This window comes from Micromesistius poutassou (assembly GCF_964030765.1).
Source record: "Micromesistius poutassou genome assembly, chromosome: 8".
Taxonomy (NCBI): Eukaryota; Metazoa; Chordata; class Actinopteri; order Gadiformes; family Gadidae; genus Micromesistius; species Micromesistius poutassou.
Window position 1 is genome coordinate 16,327,420 of NC_140278.1, and position 24,521 is coordinate 16,351,940.

General features: G+C 44.0%; 2 protein-coding genes across 2 annotated transcripts in view; one reads left to right on the forward strand and one right to left on the reverse strand.

Moving 5' to 3' along the window:
* The first annotated feature begins 79 nt into the window (after positions 1-79).
* On the forward strand, positions 80-7,719 carry rab5ab (RAB5A, member RAS oncogene family, b). The gene is made up of 6 exons (XM_084471300.1): positions 80-218; positions 1,369-1,621; positions 2,069-2,220; positions 4,562-4,684; positions 4,964-5,057; positions 5,867-7,719. The coding sequence occupies exons 2-6, from the start codon at positions 1,456-1,458 to the stop codon at positions 5,980-5,982; spliced, it is 651 nt and encodes a 216-aa protein (XP_084327426.1). The 5' UTR covers positions 80-218; positions 1,369-1,455; the 3' UTR covers positions 5,983-7,719.
* A 10,794-nt stretch (positions 7,720-18,513) lies between these two features.
* Positions 18,514-24,521, reverse strand: part of znf385d (zinc finger protein 385D) — a gene marked incomplete at its 3' end in the record, with an annotated part of 62,006 nt that continues 55,998 nt past the window's right edge. Inside the window, exons 5-9 of the mRNA XM_084471933.1 lie at positions 24,315-24,463; positions 24,040-24,205; positions 21,877-22,067; positions 20,135-20,236; positions 18,514-18,831 (exon numbers count right to left, since the gene is read on the reverse strand). Coding sequence (XP_084328059.1) covers positions 18,514-18,831; positions 20,135-20,236; positions 21,877-22,067; positions 24,040-24,205; positions 24,315-24,463 — 926 coding nt within the window. The remainder of the gene's footprint in view (positions 18,832-20,134; positions 20,237-21,876; positions 22,068-24,039; positions 24,206-24,314; positions 24,464-24,521) is intronic.

Below are 24,521 nucleotides of genomic sequence, written 5' to 3' on the forward strand. Positions count from 1 at the left end.
TTGGGGCAGGGTTCCACACGTCAGCCATTGGTCCGTGGGTTCCCCTACGTCATCGTCCTCGTACAACGCCAAGGGGAAGTTGATAAAAGTGGGAGTGGGACCTCGCAAATCCTCATCAAATTCACTGTCCGCACTCACTCACCCGTCGTATTGTGAATTACAAACCTGAAAACCTACCACTACATACTGTACTGGCACTGATCCCCCCCTTGTAAAAGGTGAGTAGCTAACGTTAGCCAGACAATGTTTGCGAATGGGCTGAATATCAGCATTAGCTTTGTGCATTAGCCTGCTAGCTATATGTCGCTAGCTGACAGCTAACAGGGAAAGGGCCAAATTGTATAATAACAGCAATTTCAAGCTTACCGCAATCGACGTTCGTCTTCCATCGTTCACACATTATATTTATACATGGTAATAAACTCATATATAACCAGGACATTGCGTTAAACACAGACAAATAAAAGGCTAATTAGAGCAAACACTAGCAGTACACACCCAACCCAGAGACACTTGTTTTTGTGACAACAATAGCTCTGAACAGTTCATATTTTTTAGATACTTTCACCTTTTTGAACACCCAATTGTAGAGTTATTATTGTTTGCAATTATTTTTGTTCAAATACATTATTTAGCAAATATTTATGTATACACTCGCTAGCCGGTCATCGGGGTGTTAGCTGTCGTTGACCAAGAGCCGACAACACACAGGATATTTATGGTTAACTGTGTCGTAACACGATTGTCAACAATTATTCTTGGCTGTTTAGTGTGTGCGTAGTTACTTGGGGGTTGAGTAATGGCCAGCTATCGTACACCTTAACGGCTTTGTTATTATAAAAAAAGGAGCAGCTGAGCGATGTTTACCTATGACCACATAGACATACATGTCTACACATGTGTCAGACCTTTGTGTCGGTCCTGTTGAAACACTTCTAGGACAGTACATATCTCCGAGACATTGACTAGCACTGCCAAGTCGGCTCATTAATAATAACTGGCGAGTTGACCAATAGTCATTTTTGGCTTATAATGTATCACACCACAACCAACTCCAATAGCCATGCTTTGATTTCAACAATATAGGTGTTCCTATTTTTGTGTAAAGATCACTGCAATATTGATAATATGCCTCCAGTCCTAGAGCTAGTTTACTGTTCCTCCATCACAACCAGTTTACTGTTTACTGTTCATTAGCACAACCACTTCCAAAAAACCGAATCATTTATTGTAATGCAATCATAGCTGATTTCCCCCCAAAAAAGTAGCCATGCATGTATATTTTTCAGAACTCACGATAAAATGTATTGTCATATTTTGCACTACCACTAACTGTATTCCTTTTTTATCCCCCTGATTGCTAATCAGAGCCAGACTCGTTGCAGTCTAGCCTAAGTCCAGGGTTACCACCGTAAAAGCGAGAGTGTGAGCGAGCCCTTGCGAGTGTGTTGTGACATGGCAAACAGAGGCGGAGCCACACGACCCAACGGTCCCAACGCGGCCAATAAGATCTGCCAGTTCAAGCTGGTGCTTCTTGGGGAGTCTGCGGTGGGGAAGTCCAGCCTGGTGCTGCGCTTCGTCAAGGGCCAGTTCCACGAGTTCCAGGAGAGCACCATCGGAGGTACGGAGAACTGATGCAGAAAGGGTTAGGTTTGGTTGTTCTGGCCGTTTCGATCTGTTTTGTTTTGTTTAATTACCGTTTTCCAGGCACGATTTTTGAGTCATTAGCTTGTGGTTGCAGAAATTGCAAATATTGTATAGGTTTGGAGCATTACAGATCTTGCATAACATAACCACACATTTTAATGGAGAAAGAATCAAATACAATGTTTGTTTTTTTATTTACATTTATTAGCAACGAGCCAACAATGTTGTATTGGGTTCTGCTTTGAGAAAGACAATGAGAGAGACATACAGACGCAGATGGGGAGAGAGAGAGAGAACCTGTAGTCGGTTCTGCTAGGAAAGCGTCCTCTCATCTGTCAGATGTCTCAGCACTCTCACAGTGTGGCCAACAGTACGGTTTTGCCACAGGTGTAATTCCTTTGCCATGTGTGTCCCTTCACAGCTGCCTTCCTGACCCAGACAGTATGTTTGGATGACACAACGGTGAAGTTTGAGATTTGGGATACAGCAGGCCAGGAGCGCTACCACAGCCTGGCACCCATGTACTACCGTGGAGCACAGGCCGCCATCGTTGTCTATGACATCACCAACGAAGTGAGTCACCACCGCCCATCTGATCCCTGGTTCTCCTTATGCTCGTTCTTTCTGTGATTTTGTTCCGTCCTTCAATCCCTAATAGCTGTTATCAGTCAGTTCCACAGCGTTGTCGGTCTCTCCACGTTAAAAACCAGGGCTTTTTATATTTACTCAAACAATCACAATTGGCTGTTATCACAGGCTTAAGAGGAAAACAGTTGTGTATTTTCATGTAGTTTAGTGCCTGAAACAAGATAGGAAACAAAATAATGTATAGGCGCAGTACGTATGAATTTGAGGCATCATGCTGGGAAGTTTCAGATTGCAACCAACTGACCTCCCCTTCCCAATGATGTCTGAGAAGATACAGTGGCCTGAAGTGGCTTGTAAGGTGCCTGTAGGTACTTCAGAAGACCTCCCTTTCTCAAACTTTTTCTCTGATCTGGGTACAAACACGGCATGCAACATGGCATGTAATCAAAGAGAGGGGTACAGTTCGCAAGCTTTTTTTTTTGTAGCCTATATGAGTTATAGAATGTGATTTAATTAATTACATAATTGAAATAATTTTTGATCAGCATTACGATACAGATATGTATCATTTTAAGCCACAGCTAGTTTACATTTTTACGGATTTGAACTTTAAGTGCACTTTTCCATTATTGAGCTATTGAAAGAGTTTACATGCGTGTCCGGGTGGTTTGGAAAGATGGAAAACTTTTAATTACATAACACATATTTCATATGTTTTAAAAAAACAAATTGCAGTGACTCTCCACTAAAGGAGGTTGAATCTAATAAAGCAATCGACTTGTCCGGTAAAACAAGTTAACAGAAGGGTGTAGGGCTGTTCGATGGGCAGCAGTCCAAGACAAGAAAAAGAGTCAAAAGATGCGTTCTACATGCAAAGTTAAAACAAGTTTAAACAAGTTTTCTTTAGTGTGCAGATCAGCCGCTGATATTTATGATCGCGTTTGAGAGATGATTGGGCTTCTCAGTATAAGCTACGGTGTGTGTGGATATGTGGAGCTCCGGCTGAGCAGCGGTTTATTTTGATCTCTGTGTTCGATTGAGGGTTAAGCTCAGTATAACCCCACGGGTTGTGGCACATTTCATATACAACATATACGCTCATAATTAAGCTCATACAAAACAATGGTCCTAAAAAAGTACCACAAAGTTCATGTGGGTCGTTGCACGCCCTCCTAATTCCAGCTATTCTAATTCCAGTATTCTAATTCCAGCTGATAGTGGGTTCACCTTAACAACTTGTAACAGGGTTTTTACATCTGTTTTTGATGGATTACATTGATATTGTACTTATTTTGTTTAGTGGCTGCAGCTCTGGACAATTCTGAACTGTAGTCATATTTACTTTTTCTATTTTATATTCATATACTTACTTTGTTTATTCGCTGCACTATTGGATATTTCTGAAACTAGAAACAGTGTTTACATTTATTTAGTTATTTTACATGTTTAATATCCTGGTTTAATTTTTTTTTTCTCATTTGCTCAATGTCCCTTGAAAACAGGAGTGCAAGCATTTGTATTAAGTTGACAGGTTTATCAAAATGTAGTCATGACATGAGGCATGTGGTTATTCCAGGTAGACTTTTTTTTTCATATAATTTACAGAAAACATACTATATTGTGGTATATAGATATATCTATATATATAGATATACAGTTTATATAGTTATTGAGATATGAAATTACTCATATCGTGATAGATTATGTCCATATTGTACAGCTCTAGTAGGTGCTAATCCACTGGTCTTTATTTAATGATATAACTCTTATCTCCTTAGGACAAACCCTTGAATGGAATGCCATTATGAAAACCATTTTTAAAACCTTGCTATCTCTTCAAGACACACTAGTTAGTTGTGCATTTTTTCAACAGCCATAATAACAAGCCATAACAGCCATAATTTACAGGTCCATTATTTTCAACTGTACAGTATATTTTTTCGGATCATCACAGCATGATCAAGACATGTGCTTGTGACCTGAATAATATAAACAGCATTAATGTAGCAAGACATCACTAAAACTGCCGGCATAGTAGCAAAATGTACATAACAATTTTCAGAGATCAGAAATGTGAATATACCGTCAGGAATAGTTTGTTTGGGCGGCTCCGTGGCTCCACCTGCTAATCTGTTAACCAAGTACACACACCTGCATTCCTATGCTCAATATTATTCCCTCTCTCTTGCGTCCCACTTCCCTTTCCATAAAGACACAAAAAGCCCATTCAAGTATATACAGTAGATGTTTAAATATATATAACGCTGTGTGATGTTCAGTACTGCATTTCCTCGCTGACTGTGCCTTTCCTACTGCTGGGTGCCAGGAGTCGTTTGTGCGGGCAAAGAACTGGGTGAAGGAGCTCCAGAGACAGGCCAGTCCCAACATCGTAATAGCCCTGGCTGGAAACAAGGCCGACCTTGCCAACAAAAGAACACTGGACTTCCAGGTCTGTACCTGTACTGGACTTGCACCTTGTAACTGGGAGACTGTAAAGCAAGGATCAGAAATAGTTGCACACATTTTTTGATATCTTTACTAACTCGTCTTTACAAATGATAGCTTATGGTATAGCATTTTTGTTATGGATATCACAAATGCAAAGATAAACAGTTATTTTACAAAAAAGCCTGTGGTCCTGTTGTCATCCTTCTCCTCCAACCTAAATCTGAACTGCTCCCGGTCTGATCAGAAATACCCAATGTAATGAATCTGTTCTGTGCTGCAGGATGCCCAGTCGTATGCAGATGACAACAGTCTGCTCTTCATGGAGACGTCAGCCAAGACCTCCATGAACGTGAACGAGATCTTCATGGCCATTGGTATGTTGCAGTTTCCCTTTAAATAGAAAGTAGGAATAAACTAATCTTGATTTTTAATGGCCAATTCTCTTTCTTTACTAGGTTTAGGGTTAGAATCTTTTCATAAATTCCCATTCCCATGGGGCAGTCAGGTTTAAAGGGGACATATTATACCACCAGGTGTGACTGTGATTAGCCATTACAAGCCGTTTTGGAAATGTGCCGCTTCTGACATCACAGGTGGGTGTTTCCACCTAGACACATTTTCAAAAAGGCTTGTAATGGCTAATCACACTCACACCTGGTGGTATAATATGTCTCCTTTAAGTTCTGCTAACAAACCCTACCAAACCTAGCTCTATATAGTGGAACATATTTAAGAACATTTTAGAATATAATAAATTATTTCAATTTATTTGAGCTTATAGGCCTTTCATATAATTTAGCAGCATTCTTGAAACAAAATGATCCATATTTAGGACATTAACAGTTGAAAGAACTTGATCTGGCAATGGATATGGGTGATATTTAAACTTTTTGACTCCTGGGATGCTTATCAACCATCATGAATAAGCTATCACTTTAGAGGCTGCAGGTGTGCGTATTTTTATTTATTCTATAACCTTTAGAGTGAATATGTTCAAGTGTGATCCATCAAGCAGCTAGAAGTCCTGGGTTACAGTAGCTGTGAAGTTATAGTTATTACTGGACTACTCATGTTTAACACTAAAGACATGTACGTGTACAACTGCAGGTGTGCTCGACCAAGAGCACAGTGGTAATGTTCCCGCTGATCACCTCATCCCCGTCTTCCTCATTTTGGTTTCCAGCAAAGAAGCTGCCCAAGAGCGAACCACAGGCGGGCGGAGCCAATAGTGGGCGGAACCGAGGGGTGGACCTAACGGAAACCGCACAGCCCGCCGGCCGCACCTGCTGCAGTACCTAGGCACTGCCCCTATCCCTGCTCTGACCCCTCCCCTCTCCCAAACACACACACCTTCCTGTCCTGCCCCACTCCAAGCAAGTCAACCAACTGAACAACGTCTGGATTTTGGGCTTTTCTCCTTTCCTGCCATCGGATCTGACCCCAACCAACACCCCCCCCCCCCCAGAATAGCTAAAGACTCTGTATAGCTGCGTTTCTAATACTTTCTTTCGTTGGTCTTTTTTTTTTTTTTTTACTTTTGTTTAAAAAAAAAATGGTGTATATCAGTATAATAATGGATGCATGTATCACTACATAACCCTAAAAGACACACACACACACATTGAAAAGAAGATATATTTTAATCAGTTGGAAGACTAATCCCTTACTTTCGAGCGAGAATCTCAAGTATAAAAAGGTGGGTGTGATTCTTCGTGTTTTGTGTGTATGCTAACATGTTGGGTCTAACAGGCTTACGTGGACGGAGTTTGAACCTCAGATACATTCTGTATGTGTGGGCGTTTTAAGTAGTTTTTTCCCTACCCGATCAAAATAAATATTTCCCTAGAAAAAATGAACTGGCAGCTGATCGTCGGTGTTAAAAAACCGTCTGCTCAGTCACAGCACGCCACGGCTTGGAATAAGAGGATTTTCTCCTCCGCTTTCAGACGCTGAGCAACATGCTATGCGCCTGTATATAACATGAGGACAAGCACACCTTCTGAACATGCTAAATAGGGTTTTCCCTTGCCCCCGGGCCATGTCACAAATCGCTCCATAAAATGTTATGACTAGGTGATATCACTCCACCATTGATGTAAATATGCCTAAAGTTATGCTAAACTATGAAATTGATTTTACTTCATGTTACTTCATGAAGGGTCACCAGTAGTTACTTCATGAAGGGTTACCAGTAGATTGGAATGGGAAGAAATCCTGTGAAATGTTTCTAGGGGAAATTTCCCCTGTGGGCCCTTATGTAGCTGGCTTGACATGATCCCTGAGTTTATCTGTGGTTGGGGAAGCCCTTTATTGACTTTTGATTGGTCAAGGGTTGGCTCCTGTAACATCATAGCAGCGTAGAGCAATGTATTGGTTGGTGTCAGAGATTGTCATTGAAAATCATATAATTCCTAGTTCTATGCTTGAGGACCTGTTTCAAGTGGTAGTGTCGGTTTCAGCTGGCACAAATGATGGGTGGTTTATATTTCAATCCGGACAATACACTGACAACAAAAACAACCATCTCTAATGGCTGCAGAAAAATTTTACTCATGTTTTTGAGGTGCAATGTTGGCTTCCATTTCACAATTAATCAGGATGCATCCACACAAGTGTACAGTTAACTAATGATCTCTTTCACTCCCCCCCCCCTCCCTGTTGTTTTCACCTTGTCATCAACTGGTAAACATTTTTGGTATATGTAGTGTTACTAACATTTTCACCCCCCCTCCCCCAGCCCCCCTCCTGGTGTCTTGTTACTTTTTTCTCAAATGTATTGAGGAACTTTTATTGCGTTGCACAACAACTGTCGATCGTGTTGCCGTAAGTGACGGCTCTCCTTCAATTTTATACGACGGACCGTATTGGACTTTGCTAACGTACAGCTAGCGGGCCGCTAGCAGATTTAACCCGACAGACGGTTGGCTGTTACAGCTCAATGAATTTTAATGATGTAAAACAGCATTACTAGTGATGGGCTAATCAGTTTCAGTGTCTGGAGAAACAAAAAAATGTTAATAAACTCAATAAATTAGGTCTTGTATGTGTTCTTGCTCTGAGGATTTCATTACCGTGTATGTCAAGTTATTTAAAACGGGAGAATGCATGACGGTTTTCCCTGGAGAAGGATGACTGACTGAAACGGTTTTTTTTTTGCTGATACGACGGCGGTGTATAGAGTAAATCGGGGTGAACGGACAGGACATCTGTGCTGCCACCTCTATTTTGTAGCAAAGCTCCCATGGACCTTCAGGCCATCTCATGCTCACGCTGGTTCCTCCGGATTTGACCGTTGAACCCTACCTTCACCCTCTGGAACAGAAGCTAGCAGATAAGTGGTACATCTCTTCGCCTCTCCGACCTGTTTTTCCCCATCCAGGAACTTCTTGACAACCTTGCCAACTGTCTCAGCGTCCAGCACCTCCTGGAGGCCAGAAGAGATGGGACAAGGTAATCACCCACCCCTTGAGCCTAGGGCAGGGGTTTTCAAACTGTGTGTGTGTGTGTGTGTGTGTGTGTGTGTGTGTGTGTGTGTGTGTGTGTGTGTGTGTGTGTGTGTGTGTGTGTGTGTGTGTGTGTGTGTGTGTGTGTGTGTGTGTGTGTACCACTATTTGTAATACCCCACCCAGATACCAGTATGATCGCTCATTCTAAACAGGTGAAGAATAGTTGGTGCCCAATGCTTTGGAAACTGTTGATTAGAAAATTATGGATTTTATCATCACACCTGGGTTATATTCCCACAGGCTGGGGTATCATGGGATGATAAAGGTTTTGGTATGTGTTTGTTATTATCCGTTAAGAACTACGCGTTTTCAGGATTTTGTTGAGAAGAACGCAGTTATTCAGCCTCTTTAAAAATGTTCTAAAGAGTGTAAATAACCTTTGATCGTCTATTATATTCCCTTCCAGCGTCCGAGAGATAGTTAGGCTTCCCTTCCTTGGGGTGCCAACCCCAAATAGGCCCGAAAAAAATATTGCTGGCCCCAAAATGTCCAAGCCCCTGATATCCTTTAATACTTCCTACGCCCCTGGGGGGCGCCAAATCCTAATCTCGCCTAGGGCACCAAAATGGCTCGAGCCGGTCCTGCTTACAAATTTGGTAGGCTAAAGTATGCTTAATACCAATAATGCAGTTAATAATGTTACTATTTACTCATTCAGATGCATAGTAACATGATGCAGATACAAGTGGTTATATATAAATTGCTGCTGCCTACCGGTTGTCATGTACTGTCCTAAAGGGTAACAGGACAAAACTGTATTGTCTCTCACTCCTGTGAGGCCAAAGGAATATATAGGGTTTGTATATCATGACATCAAATCACAATGACGAAGGCATTGGAGCATAGGCATGTTATTGGTAGAAAGATTGTTTTGATTGTTGTGTTTGAAACTGCCAGGGTTCCTCATGTGAGACATGACAAAACAAAAAAACAAAGTTGTTATTAGCCTAGGCCAGGGGTTCTCAAACCCGGGACCCCTCATAGGGCAGAAAGGACCCCCTCATAACCACGACACAAATGTAATCATATAGGCTCTTATCTATTTGTTCTGTTAGATGCTTTTGAACAATTTTATGCTTCAAACATTCAGTGCCATGCTTCAGCCATTCAAAGCCATTGATATAACAGACAATATAACATTGTACAAATAAAATACTCAATGCATTGAGTGGTAATAGTTTTAGGTAAATCAAGAATCATAGCTAAAGAGTGTGTGTGTGTGTGTGTGTGTGTGTGGGGGGGGGGGGGGGGGTGAGCAAGTAAAAATTAACTTATTTGATAAGTATAGTGCTTGAAGACAATGAAAATGCACGGATACAGTAATGGGCAATACACACAGAGAATCTAACTTCACAAATACTACGGAAATATTACGGAAATATAGGTTTAAGCATTTTCAGTGGTTTTGTGTGTGTGTGAGTGAGGGAGGGAGAGGCAAGTACAACTGTAGCAACACAGTGGAACACAATGTAACTTGTGCAACATCAACCTTATGATTAATCAAATCAAGTAGTGTTAACAGACAATAAAAATAAAAAATAAAAATTTTCACATATTTTGTAGCAAACTCTTCACGAACCCCCTGCCAATGCGCCACGGACCCCCGGAGTCCGGGGACCTCACTTTGGGAACCACTGGCTAGGCTAGACTAGACTAGGCTATGGTATATTACAATATATTTGTAGGATTATACATAACTATAACTCTCAATGCATCTCAAAATGTGAATATGGGCAACAAAAAACCTCATGATGCATTCTTATGAACAAGCCCCATAGACCTTGGCCTACATCGTAGATAGTTGCATTGGATCTAATCTTGCACAACTTTTTGAGGGCGACAGCAGAGCAGCCGAGGAAACCAAGAATTGAAAGTGTATTTCTACAGTGGCCAGTCTACACAATGTTTAGATACATACACTTACAATGATGGTTGCCGGACAGGATGTTTTAGCTTGTTTTCCCACCAGTAAAAGTTTACTAGAATGAGTCGAGTTTGTGCAAGCTGGTCATAGCCCATTCTGCACTTACAGATCCCGTGCCAGTAACATAATTGGTCAAAAAAATAATTAAAAACAAAACAAAATGGCCCCGTTCCCTGAGATTTTAGCAATATATGCTAGCAGACTTTAAATTATCTAAAGTCTTTGAGAATGGCCTCTGAGGGGCAGTTGGTGTTTACTGTTATCCTCTGTCCCTGCATGCGCTGTCTATGGTCCTGAACCCTTACCTGTCTGTCTTTCAGTCTGTCCCTCTCTTGCTCTCACTCTCTCTTTGCTTATCTGCCCAATTATGGTTTATGAATCATCCTGTTTGGTGTTGCTTACTCTTTTCAAACCAATTACAATCAATCCCTATGTGAAATGCACATTTACAAAGCAGGTCACACTAAGTGGGGTGACCTCACAAGAAACATGGCACCATCCCAGCCATCCCATGTGCGCACCTAGCGCTATCATAGCTCTAGCATAGGTGTGTGACCGCAACACTTCTCCGTGGTGGAGAAACATAGAGAGGGAGTGGGCTCAGGACAACTCGGGTCGAATGAGAAGAGAGCTGATACAAAAGCAAATAGAGGCAATTCTCTCGATGCAATCACGGCTGTCCGTGGAATCCTGTGAAGAAGCTTGTCTCCGGTCCACAGACCCTGCAATCCGCCAGGGTTGTTTTCCTGGAGGTCTAATCATTGTACAGAGTGGCAGAATGAGAGGGAGGCCACTCTCTGCGGTGATGATGTTTTCTCTTGCCATATGAAAGGAATTCTGTCTGACTGGTTTCAGTAAAGTTGTTTTTCTCACTAAGAAAACAAAAGACAAAAGGGTAGAAGATATATTGATTTAATTGACAACCTTGCTACTCAAGTATCTGAGTCTAATGATACATTGGAATTAGAGCCACTTAAGAGGGTTAGGGCTTTTGAAATCTGCAAGTGGTCTTTGTTCCCTTCCAAACTGATACACAAATTTTGCATATTGATGTCGTTTTGAAAATCGCAATATTTATCTACAAGTAACAGCTCTAGGAAATATCAATCCACATAAAGAGTATATTTGTAATTAAATGTTGGGTTTTGATGAAATTCTTGATTCAGGCCTATGCCTTTCTGAGCAATATAAATCATTGTTTTGTATGTGTTTTTAACAATAGAGTGGTTACAACTAATTTGATACATAACACGTGTCAACATTGTTTTATTGTTTGATTAAGAAGATTATCAGTATTTGTCAGTATTTATCACAACGGCTTTCGTTGTTTTTTTTATTTTAATAACTCCAACATTGTCTGGTTTGTGCAGCTTCCAATGATTTGTCCATGAAACAAAATAGATTGAATATCTTTAAAAGGACCAAATGTTGCTATTTACCGGCACGTACTGGGACTTACCACAGGTTGGCGCAAGATCACTGCGAATGAATGACCATTGAAAAAAAACATTATTTGGATACATTTACCCAATGCTGAGGAAGCAATGCTGAGGAAGCTCAGCATTGACGTTTACATTCCCAATATAACTCAACGAGAGGTTGATCTGTTGTGCAGATGATTAATCGTCCTTGTATTGGGAGCTTTCATTGTAATAGGGACACAGAGAAATCATTTGATCGTCAATTTAACCAATATAAATCATGCTGCTTCTCGGTTCTACTCGGTAACTGGGTGAAATTCATGTTTTTCGCAGTAACATTTATTAATTAGCACGTGTCCTATTTATCATCTTCTTTAAAAGAATAAATAAATAAAATCCTTTCCAAATCAACAACATAATAAATAAATTGCCCATCAACAATAGTCCTATCTGGAAGGTGTGTTGCTGTTGTTTCTTGATAATAATTCAAAGGAAAAGGTTGACTGGCTAAGAAACATGAAAATAAAATAAGTTGACTTGACCATTTGGCACACAGTAGGGCCTACTTATCGATCGTTTTTGCTTTGTGTCATGTTTGCAGCACGCAGTCGCATGGCAGAAAAATGATAGTCCTGCTGGCGGCAGGCATCACCTGTCCCGGCTGTCACCCTTATCCCTGGGACGTCGCGGCGGTGACAGACTCATTACGATTAGCTCTGCGTGCTGAATACATTACCGCTCGGTCCCTGATGTGTTATGATGTCGCAGTGTTCCGGCGATGACCCAAGAATGCTCCGGCAAACTCTTGACTCCCGATCGCCTCATGTGCTATGTCCATCAGACAAATGTAATAAGGAGAACCAGGGTAAAATAATACATCGTGCAAGTTTAATATTCCAGCTATCATCCAAAAATAAATCTTCAATAGCCTAACCCAGTCAGTCAGGGTGTTTAATAGCACCCCTTAACAACTTCAAGATCGCATGGACCAGACTCAGTCCAACTTACTGCTGGGAGTCTCTGAAAATGATCGGAAAACGCCTGAAGACACCAAATGATTATTTTATTTCTGAATATGCTAGCAATTCTTATTTCTTCTCCTTCCTATCCGGCTGCATTGGTTCAAGGATACATCAGGAGATTGGGATCTCCCAGCATGCATCATTATAACTTTATCTGTCATCATTATCACTATCTATCATTAGGTTTCTGCATCTGTGTGGTTTACACCACCTCTCTCTCTCTCTCTCTCTCTCTCTCGCTCACTCTCTTTCTTTCTCGCACTCTCTCTTTCTTGCTCTCTCTCCCCTCTCTCTAGCTCTCTCTCTCACTCTCTTTCTTTCTCTCTCTCTCTCTTTCTTTCTCTCTTGTGTGCTCTCTCTTTCTTGCTCTCTCTCTCTCTCTCTCTCTCTCTCTCTCTCTCTCTCTCTCTCTCTCTCTCTCTCTCTCTCTCTACCTGTATTTTTGATCCAACGTCAAACCTCCCTTCATGGATACTTTCTTCTTCGACTTAAAAAAATTAAATCTCTGTGAATGGGTACTCGGTTCCCCTAGGGTGAAATGGCGCGTTGGACACGTTTGTGCTCGTCGCATGGCCTGTCACATGGCCTGATTTACGAGCGCCGACCGATGCTCCGGAACCGTTCCTTCTAGCGGTTCTGTGTTCGCCATAATTTATGGCACCTCTCAGGGGTGTTCACACTTGAGTGACCCCCCCCCCCCCCCCCCCCCCCAATCCCACCTCCCCTCCCCACTCTCTCCCCCACACCCCGACGCCAGGGTCAAACAGGCCTTCAGTGTTTATGCCCCCTCTCCCCGCCGGGGGGAGGAGGGGGGGGTCACGGTGTCCGTCTGGCTTGAGTGGCGTCTGTTTGTGGCGAAAATTGATGGCCTCTGTAATTGACGCGGCAGTTGTGGACATGTGATGAACGGGAAAGGGTGGCGAGGTCAGGGTCGGTCGCTAATACAATATAATGAGTGGCTAATGACCCTGAGAGTAGTGGCTGTTAGAAACAGTAGACGTAGATGTTTGAAGGGGAGGAAAGGCGCCATTAGTGTGTGATCCGTTCATTAGGGCATTACGCGGTCAGTAATGATTACTGCCTGCAGAGCAACAGTATCAGTTATGTCACAGACAGTTTGGCGGCGGAAGGCATAGTGTATGTAGGGGCTACCGTCAGTACACAGACTTTCCATACGCATACTTGTGCAACATTCCTAACCTGCTATTACCTGCTCCTTAATGATCTATCTGTGTATTCCCTGTTTTACCCATCCTGCTCCCCAATGACCTGTATCTACTTTCCATGTAAGTAAATAAGTGCAGCTTTACATCAGCAGCTGTATTTATTTGCTATACAGGTATGCCTGTATAGTACAGATCCACCTGGATGTACAGCTAGGTACCTCAACACACAGCAGCAACAATACAATATAAAGTAAATAGATAAAAAATACATTAAGTAAGTAAAGATAAGTAAGAAAAATACTTACTTAACGGCCCTGGATAGTGCAGGTACATCTGTATAGCACAGAGGTACACAACTGTGGATCACAAGACATGATGCTGGGCATGTAGACTTCTGTATGATCAAAAATGTTTACAGGAAAGGACTTCTGCGTGGAGACTGGAGCACTAACACTTAAATGACTAGATTTATTTCCCTGTATGTGTAGGTTTGGATTGAGTTATCCAATCTGCTGGTAATGTGAATGTATTTTTGTCTGCCGGCATTAAAAAATCACTTAAACAAACTGCATCCGTCTGAAAGATCGACCCGCTGTGCCGACTGTTCTCAGCAGAATGTTATTGGCAAATCCCTCCGTATTTTCCTTCTGATTCTTCTGAACTTCAAACGACTGCTGGTACTAAAGCAGGGATTTATTGCAGGTGTTTCTGTCCGACCCTCGGAGTAGAGACTCAACATAAAACCACTAATGTCCTGCTGAATCGTGCAAGGCTGAAGCACTAATGCGCTGGAATGCTAACTGAGGTAGTTATCATAATGTACAATCAAAAGACTGCTGCCTGGTATCTGGCCCGCTTTGCCCCCAGTGGAGCTGGGTGTTTCCACCTCCACTTGATGTTAAATCCATGCTATAACATCCTTGTCGGCCCCCCGCCATTTGTTAGTATAGTAACAGATAGTATATATATCTATGAGTAGGCCTAACATAAACTGACCTACCACCAAGCTAACCTACTAAGCTAAAGTAACATGCCACCCTGCTAAAATGACCTAGCACTGTGAAAAGCTACGCTACAACCGCACTAAATAACACTGCTTGTTAATAACCATTTTTCATTTAGTTTGGTTTTATCTTGTCTACCATCTATAACTTAAAGCACAGCAATAAAACAAGTAAACAGCTAAAGAGAATTTCTGTAGACCGTAATGCAGTAGATAAGCTTGCAGGATGGCCTGAATATAATGATCAGACGCAAGAGCCAGCCTGGGGAGTTCAGCTAAACAGCCAGTGCGCTATCAGCTTGCAGCGTATAGCAGCCTGTTCTGTTCAACATTCACTGCTGAAAACACCGTTAAGAATCCATCGGGGCCCGAACACCGCAAATATTTGTCAAATGATGTAATTCGTTCCAAAACTGGAATTAACTTTTTTTTTTTAATAGCTGTGTTCTGCCACTTGATTTCCTGCTGAAATAAAGTAGAAACGATTTTCTGAAGGCAGCCGGGAAAAGTAATGCACCCATGGATTTCATGTCAGACATATTTTTCTGTTTCTAATTCATTGGCAGTACTACTAACAACAAGAGACAAATACATGATATAATAGGCCTACCCTCGGAATTTAAAAGTTGACAACCCTGAGCCTCTGATTGTTTTACATAACATTACTTTTTTTCATTTATTTGGCAGATTGCACGTTTCTCTGTGTAATCATGACTTTTTGCATTCGTTTAGCCAGACGCAGTTATGATTTCTGTTACGTACCTCTGTATCAGTACATATAATTACACTCTTACTATAATACCCATTGAGTGTAATTCTAGATGAAGAGGCTAAATGTTTCAAAATGTTGCAAATTGAAAACACATGGATTTATTTATTCACATTCTATCTATCTTCCAGGAGCAATTTATGTTTGGATGTTTTCATGTATTCCTATGAATATCATGAGTATCAGTTTTAGGCTTCTCTGTGTAAAAATTAGTTTTTGTAAATTCATAAATTATATATTCCCCCAAAGATCAAGTCCCAATAAGAGATAACATCAACAGCTCTGGGGAAGCGAAGCGGTTTCATCCAGCATGTCTTCCCATCTGATGCTCCAGGCCTGGCTGGCTGAAACATCCAGCTGTTCCCCTCTCCTCCCTCTCTCAGCTGCAGGAGGAGGCTTGCGGTGGGTGTGTTGATGGGTTTCTGGAAGAGCAGAGGGAGAGACTGAGCCTCCCCCACCGGCCCCCTGGCAGACATTGCTCTTTGTCATTCAAGGGTGAGTGAAATGGAGGTGATGGTATTCAGTTCTGACATGCTAAGCAAGTGTGCTAAGCTAACTGGCTAGGAGGGTGGTCAGTAACTGTAAACACGCTAGTGACCTTATTAAAAACAAGCTAAACTTAGCCAGTAGCCAGTGTTTATAATAAGAGGAAACCATTAGTGGTGAAGATAAACCTTGCATTTTCTTATAAGGTGTAAATGAACCTAGAATAAAAGCTGTTGCTTATAATTAGATTTACAATAGCTACTAGCTACTCTCATTTAATTAAAAAAAATTAAGAGTTTGATAAAATTAAAGAGGGTTTTAACAAATTAACAAGCTCAATAAACACAGGAATTCACTTAGAGGATAATTCTTCCACATTAAAAAAAAAGTATTAGTCATCAGTCAATGGTCTTTGTTCAACAGTTGTTTTTTCCTTGAGACGCGGCCCAGATCGTCAGAACTGGGACCAGAGATTCCACTGGTCCAGCTGCCTGATAAGCTGCCTCCCATGTTGGTTTTGGACCTTACTGAGAGTTTCTCCTTCCCAGGGACGGACAGCCAAGTGTCGACATGTCAGGGCATCAATCTCAACGCACCGTTGGCAGCGAAAATGTGCTAAAAAACTAAAGAAAACATAAAAAAGAGAGACAGAGGGAGAGAGAGAGAGAGAGAGAGAGAGAGAAATGGTGCACAGGGTTCGTGGAAAAGTTCACAGACTAAACAACTGGGGTTTAATATGCGCCGCGTGAGTTATGGTGTCGTGACAAAGTGGTGCTTCTTCAAAATGTCAGCGTTAAAGCGCTACAGCGAGTGGTCTCAGAGTTATATTATCTGCAGAGGTACTAGTGATTTTCGAGTTAGCCGACACTGAGGACGGTTGGCATTCGAGCTTCACTGTCCACATGTGTGTCGGCGATTCAACAATGTCTTCTTATTCTGTGCTTACTTAAACGAGCATGCATGGCCGATGTATGCCCACAAACGTACAGTGTGTGTACACACTCTGTTTGCACTGCCTCAATACCTGTCAGTTAACACATTACACCTCTTTTCTAGCGTGCTCACAGGGACAAAGGGTGTATTTATATGTGGAGGTGTGGCTGTTCCCAGTGGGCACTGAAGTCCTCACACGGTCTGTGGTGCCATTCCTCACCCCGGAACCACATAGTTGATAACACACACACACACGCACGCACGCACGCACGCACGCACACATGCACAAACACAAACGCACACACACAGACACACAAACACACGCACATACACACACACACACACACACACACACACACACACACACACACACACACACACCAATAAACTCACACCAACCCATCTCACACCCCCCCTGTCAGCCCCCCTCAGAAAAGAAGAGAGCTGACTGAAGTAGGACTTTTTTTATTTGAAATAGTTCACCTTTAACACATCGACATGAATATACACACACACCTTGTGGTCCCTGGGGTCCAGAGTCATCAGAGAACAATGTGCGCTCACTCTGTCAGCTGGGATGAACAGCAGGTTCACTTAAGACGCACAGGGGTCGGGTAATGTGCACACGTAAAGACACACACACACATACAGAGACATTTTAACTCTCATTCACACACACATAAACACAAACACACACACACACACACACATACACTCGCACTCAGGCAAGTGCTTATACACTCAACCGCATGGACCCCAAAACACGTAAATACTGGCATGTACACACACACAGAGTACCTTGCACACGGCCATACATTTACACACACACACACACACACACACACACACACACACACATAAACGCACACATCTAAGCAGTGATGGGAACACAAACACACACACCAAATGGCACGTTATGCAAGAGAGATAACAGTAGCTACTCTAACCACAAGACAAAGGCTAGCCGTCTAGAAAACCACGGAGGCGGGGCTAAAAGTGCAAATCGCTAGAAGCAGGGTCCTTGCTCGCGCTTTGTGACCGTAAACAAACGCGCGGCGGCTTCCTCTGATAACTCTTAAGTTCCTCATCTTAGCGCTGCACCTGCATGTATTAACAAATTAAACCTACTCTGGCCAATCTCACACACACACACACACACACACATACACACACACACACACACACACACACACACACACACACACAATTATAGCTTAAACTGCTCCTCTGCGGCGCATATCGACAACACTGCATAGTTCACACATAGTTTAGTATTTGACATTATTGCCGAACAAACAGAGGTCCTGGCTTGGGTGTGGGGGCGGGTTCAAGTTCGACATCAATGGCCCGAAGGAGTCGGGTGGGGGTCTCCAGGTCTCCCCCCCGCCCTCCCACCCCCCTAAGTTGAGATGCATGACCATACTCCATACGTGGGTGGTACTGTAGTCAGGCCTGTCAGTTTCACACTACTGCCCCACCACTCCCCTGCCGTCTGTGGTGGTCGCCGGTCAGAAGCGATGCATAGAAGAAGAAGTCTTGGCCCAGTAGGGGGGCTGAGGGTGTGTGTGTGGGGGGGGGGGGGGGGGGGTGGGGTGGGGGGTCAGTAAGGGGCGAACAGCACCTGTGGGTGGGATGTCCTGACTGGGCCGGGGGCAGGGCGTAGCAGAGCAGCTGGGAGGCTCTGGGTCGGAAAGAGGGTGGGTCTGGAGGGAAGGTGGTGGGCGTGGCCTGTGGTGAGGTGGGGGTGGGCGTGGCCCGTGGGGAGGTGGTGGTGGACGTGGCTGGTGGGGTGGACGTGGCGCAGAGAGAAGGGGTTGCCCATGGCGGCGGCGGCGGCGGCGGCGACCGCGGCCAGGTGGGCGGGCATGATCTGGGCGGGCAGGGGCGGGCCGAGGTCCTTCCCCGCCGACAGCGTCACCTGGCGGGAGGAGAGGGAGGAGGCACAAGGTCAACAGATCAGTACCCTCCGTCAGACAGAGAGGGCAGTGGAGCAATGCACTGTTGACTCCAGCTCAGCACACCACTGGAGGGAGGTGCCAGGTTCTGACCACAGACGGTACCAACCGAGTGAAAGAACGATAGGAGAAGGAAGAAAGAGAAGACAGTCAATGAAAGCATGGAGGAGATGAGAAAAGGCTTTGGCGATGGACAGCCAGATGGACAGGCGGGGAAAGAGCCACTGCCCGGCGCAAAAGCGGGACATCTTACAAAGGTCATGGAAGTTATCGAACTTAATCTTCTGTATCGGTAATGGAGAAAAGTCGAGCCGTCACGGCCGCCAGACCGTAGCGGCAGCCGATGCTGTGGGCCATCAGCCACAGGCTGGTCGTTCGGCAACCGCCCGCAGGGAAGCATCTCCCAAACGCCGCGCTCATCAGCGGAGCTCCTCTACCGATGACTCGGAGCGGGGCGCGATGGCGCGGGGGAAACGTCCTTAACACCACGCTGTGAACCCGCACGCCGGCCGCATCGGCCAACAGCTGCCACGGCGAGGCCTGTTTATTTACGAGACGCGTTTACCGTTTTTTTTCGGCGGCGTTTGTTTGGCGGCGTTTAAACCGCGTTGTTGAACACATGTGCTCTGCCATCAGGACGAGCAGGTTGTCGAGCAGTTTGTGCAAATAATTATTCAATTTTTCATTTATTTTTGGTTCTCTGTTTGGTTTCCTCACTTTGAAGTACTTGATGGATTGCGCGGCATTAATTTCACTTGAGGAAATGAGGATTTGATATGATTAATGCTCTGTTCCTTTTTTGGATCCTGTGTCATTCTAATAACCCTGTGTGTTTACGACCTTAATCAGGTCACGTTCAATATCATATGGTGGAAGTATTTATTGCCAGCCTTCACGGCCTTCACGGCTTTGACGGCACATATCTCACGAATAACTCTAGAACAATATAAAATATAATAACAATCCTCCCCCCAGGGTCATAATCATAATTTCTGTTGTCTGCAATCTCACTGTGGAGACTGCAAACCAAAAACATTCAAAATGTTATGAAAACTTACGACACAAATAAAAGCTGTAATCATATCGTTTTATGAAAAACGCCTTATGTTTTTCATAACCCCTTGAAAATACCTGAAAGCTGGGCCTGCTATGAACGCTAACCATCTGTACACACTGTGGTCCACGCTGATGTTCAGGCTAATGTTATGTTGCTCATGTTATGGTTTGTAAAAGGCGGCGGTGGTCTCTGTGGTGGGGCCAACTCACTGGGGGCTTGGCGGGGCCCTTGGCAGGCTTGCTGTAGGGGCTGTATTTGGGCTTGGCCGGTTTCCCCGCGGCCCTGTCTTTGTGGCGGCGGCTGCTGATGTGCTGAAAGGAAAACAGATTCAACATTAAATAAAATAAAAGATCCACAAGATGGCTAATTGGTTGGGAGGATGCTGTGGAGAGATTGGGTGGGTTTTTAGCTCATTGTTTGGTCTGTTGCACAAGGAATGATCAATATATGTGTGGGCAGTTGGCCACTGAGTCAAAGGAGAGAATTTCAAAGGCTGTCAGATATGAAGATATTTCTTAGGGATGGATTACTGTACCAACAGCGATATATATTGCTGCTTAATGCCCTAAATGTAAATGTAAATCGATTACGATGTGATAAATTTGGTCAGTGGTAGATTTGCAGACATTTTGAATCCTCTAAATGAAGTGTATAATTCACTCGCTCAAAGCAATCATCTCATCAAAGCCAGGGGAAAATAAAGAGAAATGTGTCAGATTTAGAGAAATGTGAGAGAGAAGACTGAAGGTATAATCGGCAGCCCTCATTGTACATCTTAAAGGCATTGTTTTTAAAATGTAAGTGTTGTGAAATGTATTTTGTATAATTTATAATTGGATTGTACTTTTCTGTTTTTTTTCTGTTTTTAATTTTGCACAATCAATATCCATTTATAAAAGCGAGTTACGTAAGCAAGGACACACATTTGTCTGGCTGAGTCCCAGGGCTGGCCATAAAGCACTCTCTAGCTCTCCCAGTGAATAATAAATACACTCTCAACAACAGGCCTCCAGGTCACCCCGGAGATAAAGCTCATGTGATGGTAAGGCGTGCATGTGATATAAAAGTGTAGGAATGTATCCCCAAGACTTAAGGTTAATAAAGACATGGATGATGGAGTATCTTAAAGCTACGGCCAATATGCGCTTAAAAGACAGCTATGATTCAGATACCGGAGCCAGGCCACGATAAGAATTAACTGCTGCATGTCAGGAATATAATTCATTTTGAATATGAACTTTTAGCTTCGGGCCTAGGGGGGGATTTTGTAGGGAAAAATAAAAGAAAGTTAGAAAATCTAATTCCCGAAATGGCACAGCTAAAAGCAGACCAAATTAGATACCTTTCTTGGTTAAATTAATAAAGAAATTGTATTTGCTGCTTTTAAAAATGGTCAGCATCATGGACAGCTAGAAGAGAGGAATTCTCCAATCATTAAATCAAAACATTATTCTTCAATTCTATTACTCAATGTCTGTCTTTCCAGTTCAATAGAAAGGGTTTCATCGTGAGCCCTTTCAACACACATTTTAACATACAATTACAATCACACAGTTACATTGTACAAAGTAATTGTATGTAGTAACTTCCTGTGGGGGAAAACACTTCCAGTCTGACGATGATGAAGTCTCTCTCTCTCTCTCTCTCTCTCTCTCTCTCTCTCTCTCTCTCTCTCTCTCTCTCTCTCTCTCTCTCTCTCTCTCTCTCTCTCTCTCTCTCTCTCTCTCAAAGTGTGTCTAATGATTCGTAGCTACGAGCAAACTCATAGTGATGCACAAAAAACAACAAAACTAAATCAGATCTAAAAAGGGGTCACTGGCCAAAGAAAGCTTGGCACCACTGGTGAAAATTGGCCTACTGCCTGAGATGCATTCCCTCTCTCTCTCTCACCCTCTCTCCATCTCTGACTCTCTCTTTCTCCCCCTCTCTCCATCTCCGACTCTGTGCTCACCTGCTTGAGTTGCGTCTCCGAGTTGACGTGCACGTCGCACGTTTCACAGTGAAACGTTTTGTTCTGAAGGCCGGTGGCGGACTTGGTGGGCGGGGCGGCAGCGGCCAGCTTGCCCTTGACCCCGGTCCGGGGGTAGGACTTAATGGACCCCACCCCCGTCCGCGCCTCCACCATGGTCTTGTGCTTCGTACCTGCAGGGCAAAAACATTTTTTTGGGTTCAATTAGTGCTGAAATCTAAGAGGATGTAAATATGGAGCACTGCTAAGTCCAAGCTTTTATCCCAGGCGATGTCCAGGGAAGGGGTTTGGTTTGATACATGATGTGAGTGAGCAGGTAGGGGGGCATCTTGCTCAAGGATGCCCACACAAGTGGACGACGGGCATGGGGGACATTAGTACCCAGAACATTGGGGCTGAGAGGGGAACACCCTGAACAGCGTCCTGTCCAGACCCTCCTAGAACACCACAGTCTACTGACCCTGCTCACCTTATGTTCCAGGGTACTGTTCCAGGGCGGCGCTGCACACTGGCCAGCTCTTTTTTAGAAAGTATGTCTTGCAGAAATATAACTTTGTTGTAACTCCAGTTTTGATAGTATGCTTTGCTTGTTTGGATAAAAGCGTCTGGTGAATGACTAAATGTTGGATTGTGGGTAATCCTTTTTTTTTAAGAACTCGGTCATGAGTTTAAACTGCTTGTACTTTATTGAAGTATTCTTAAAGTGGATTTGTGTAGAACTTTTATGATGTACTTAAGCAATCTTACACGAGATGGAGTTCTTCAATGTCATTATTGGTACGCGAAGCACAGCCGTAGGAACGAGGCGCTTGCGCCAAGTTCCGAAGTCCTGTGCTTCAAGTAACACAAATCATTCAATAACATTCAATATGATTCGATTCAATAGCGATTCAATAACACAAAGCATCTTCGTTATCAACAATATTGTAAAATATTTTCATATTGTGGCTTAATTTGCCCTCAAATTCAAGCTTTCTACCCGAGTTCATCTCCATCAGAAACTAGTTCCTATAGTAACGATAGCTGACTCTTGGTCAGTTGAACTTTGTTATGGAAACTAGGCTCATGAAAGTAGTTTCGGCTAGTTAGCGTAGCAATACTTTCTGTAATTAGGCACAATCATTTTGTCTGTTCTTTCACCAGGCATTTAAACACACTCGAGAATGGGAATTGACCAATCGGAGTGCTTGCTTAAACTTGCATGTTATTGAATTGAGTACAGACTGTGCTTCTTGAGTACAAACTTGTTCAGACTTTTACAAGCGGTTATAAATAATTTGTTCTTTTATCGATTCACTTCTTTAACGTTTAGACTTCATTTACATTAATCCATGAATCAATCCCACACTGCAAATTGAGTCTAAATGTAACAGGATGAATTTTGCTAATATAGTATCAGTTTACGCTAGTAGCCACAGCTAAAGCTTATTATGGGTACAATCATGCATATTCAAATCAATATTCCCCCTTGTGGTGGAAACCTTTGCCTATGGTATTTTTGAATCACTATGGGAAAGAAAAGGCCAGTGTGCAAATGGGTTTGATTTGCAATAAAGTGAAGGAACTGCAGAAGCAAGCACGTTATTTACATTTACAGTGGACCCTTGGTCTCCTGGGCACCAATTCCAATTCTCCTTCAATGGCTACAGACATTCACAATCAATTAATAGACTCTCAGTAACACCGCTCCGCCGCTGCCGAGGGGAACCATTTTCTGCGCTGCCAGAAAATTATTTTCCTGTTAGCGGCTTGGCGCTGACCCCCCTGGGCACTGGCACCATGTCCGCCGCAACCTCCACCTCCTCTCCACCCTAGGCTCACAACCATCTCCCCACCCTAGCCTCACAACCTCCTCTCCACCCCAGCCTCCCAGCCTCCTCTCCACCCCAGCCTCCCAGCCTCCTCTCCACCTCTCCACCCCAGCCTCCCAGCCTCCTCTCCACCCCAGCCTCCCAGCCTCCCAGCCTCCTCTCCACCCCAGCCTCCCAGCCTCCTCTCCACCTCTCCACCCCAGCCTCCCAGCCTCCTCTCCACCTCTCCACCCCAGCCTCCCAGCCTCCTCTCCATCCCAGCCTCCTCTCCACCCTCTCCACCCCAGCCTCCCAGCCTCCTCTCCACCCTCTCCACCCCGCCCCTCTTCCTCACCCATGTTGTGGGCATCCAGCTGGGACGAGGAGTTGACGGCGACCTTGCAGAGGGAGCAGTAGAGGAGGCGCTTGGCCTTCTCCTCCTCCGTCTCCCCGCCCACTTCCCCCTCAGCCTCGCCGCCACCTCCGCCTCCTCCATCCTCGGGCGTCGCCGGAGTGTCCGTCTCCATGGTCGCGGGCGAGCCAGGCTTCGACCCTCCTTCCTCTTCCTCACCTCCTCCTCCTCCTCCTCCTCCTCCTCCTCCTCCTCCGTCTCCTTCAACTGAGTCAGTCTCGGGGTCCGGGCCCATGGGGGGGGGGGTCGTCGGCGGCGTGCAGCACCAGGGTGAAGGTCGGCGTGGGGGCGGCGGTGAGCATAGCGAGGGGCGGAGCCAGTCTCAGCACAGGCGACGGCGGCAGAGGAGCTGCGGGGGCGGCGCCCTCTGTGGAGAGGAGAGAGAAGGTGGTGACGGTGTTAACGCTGTAACCCATCCAAACCAA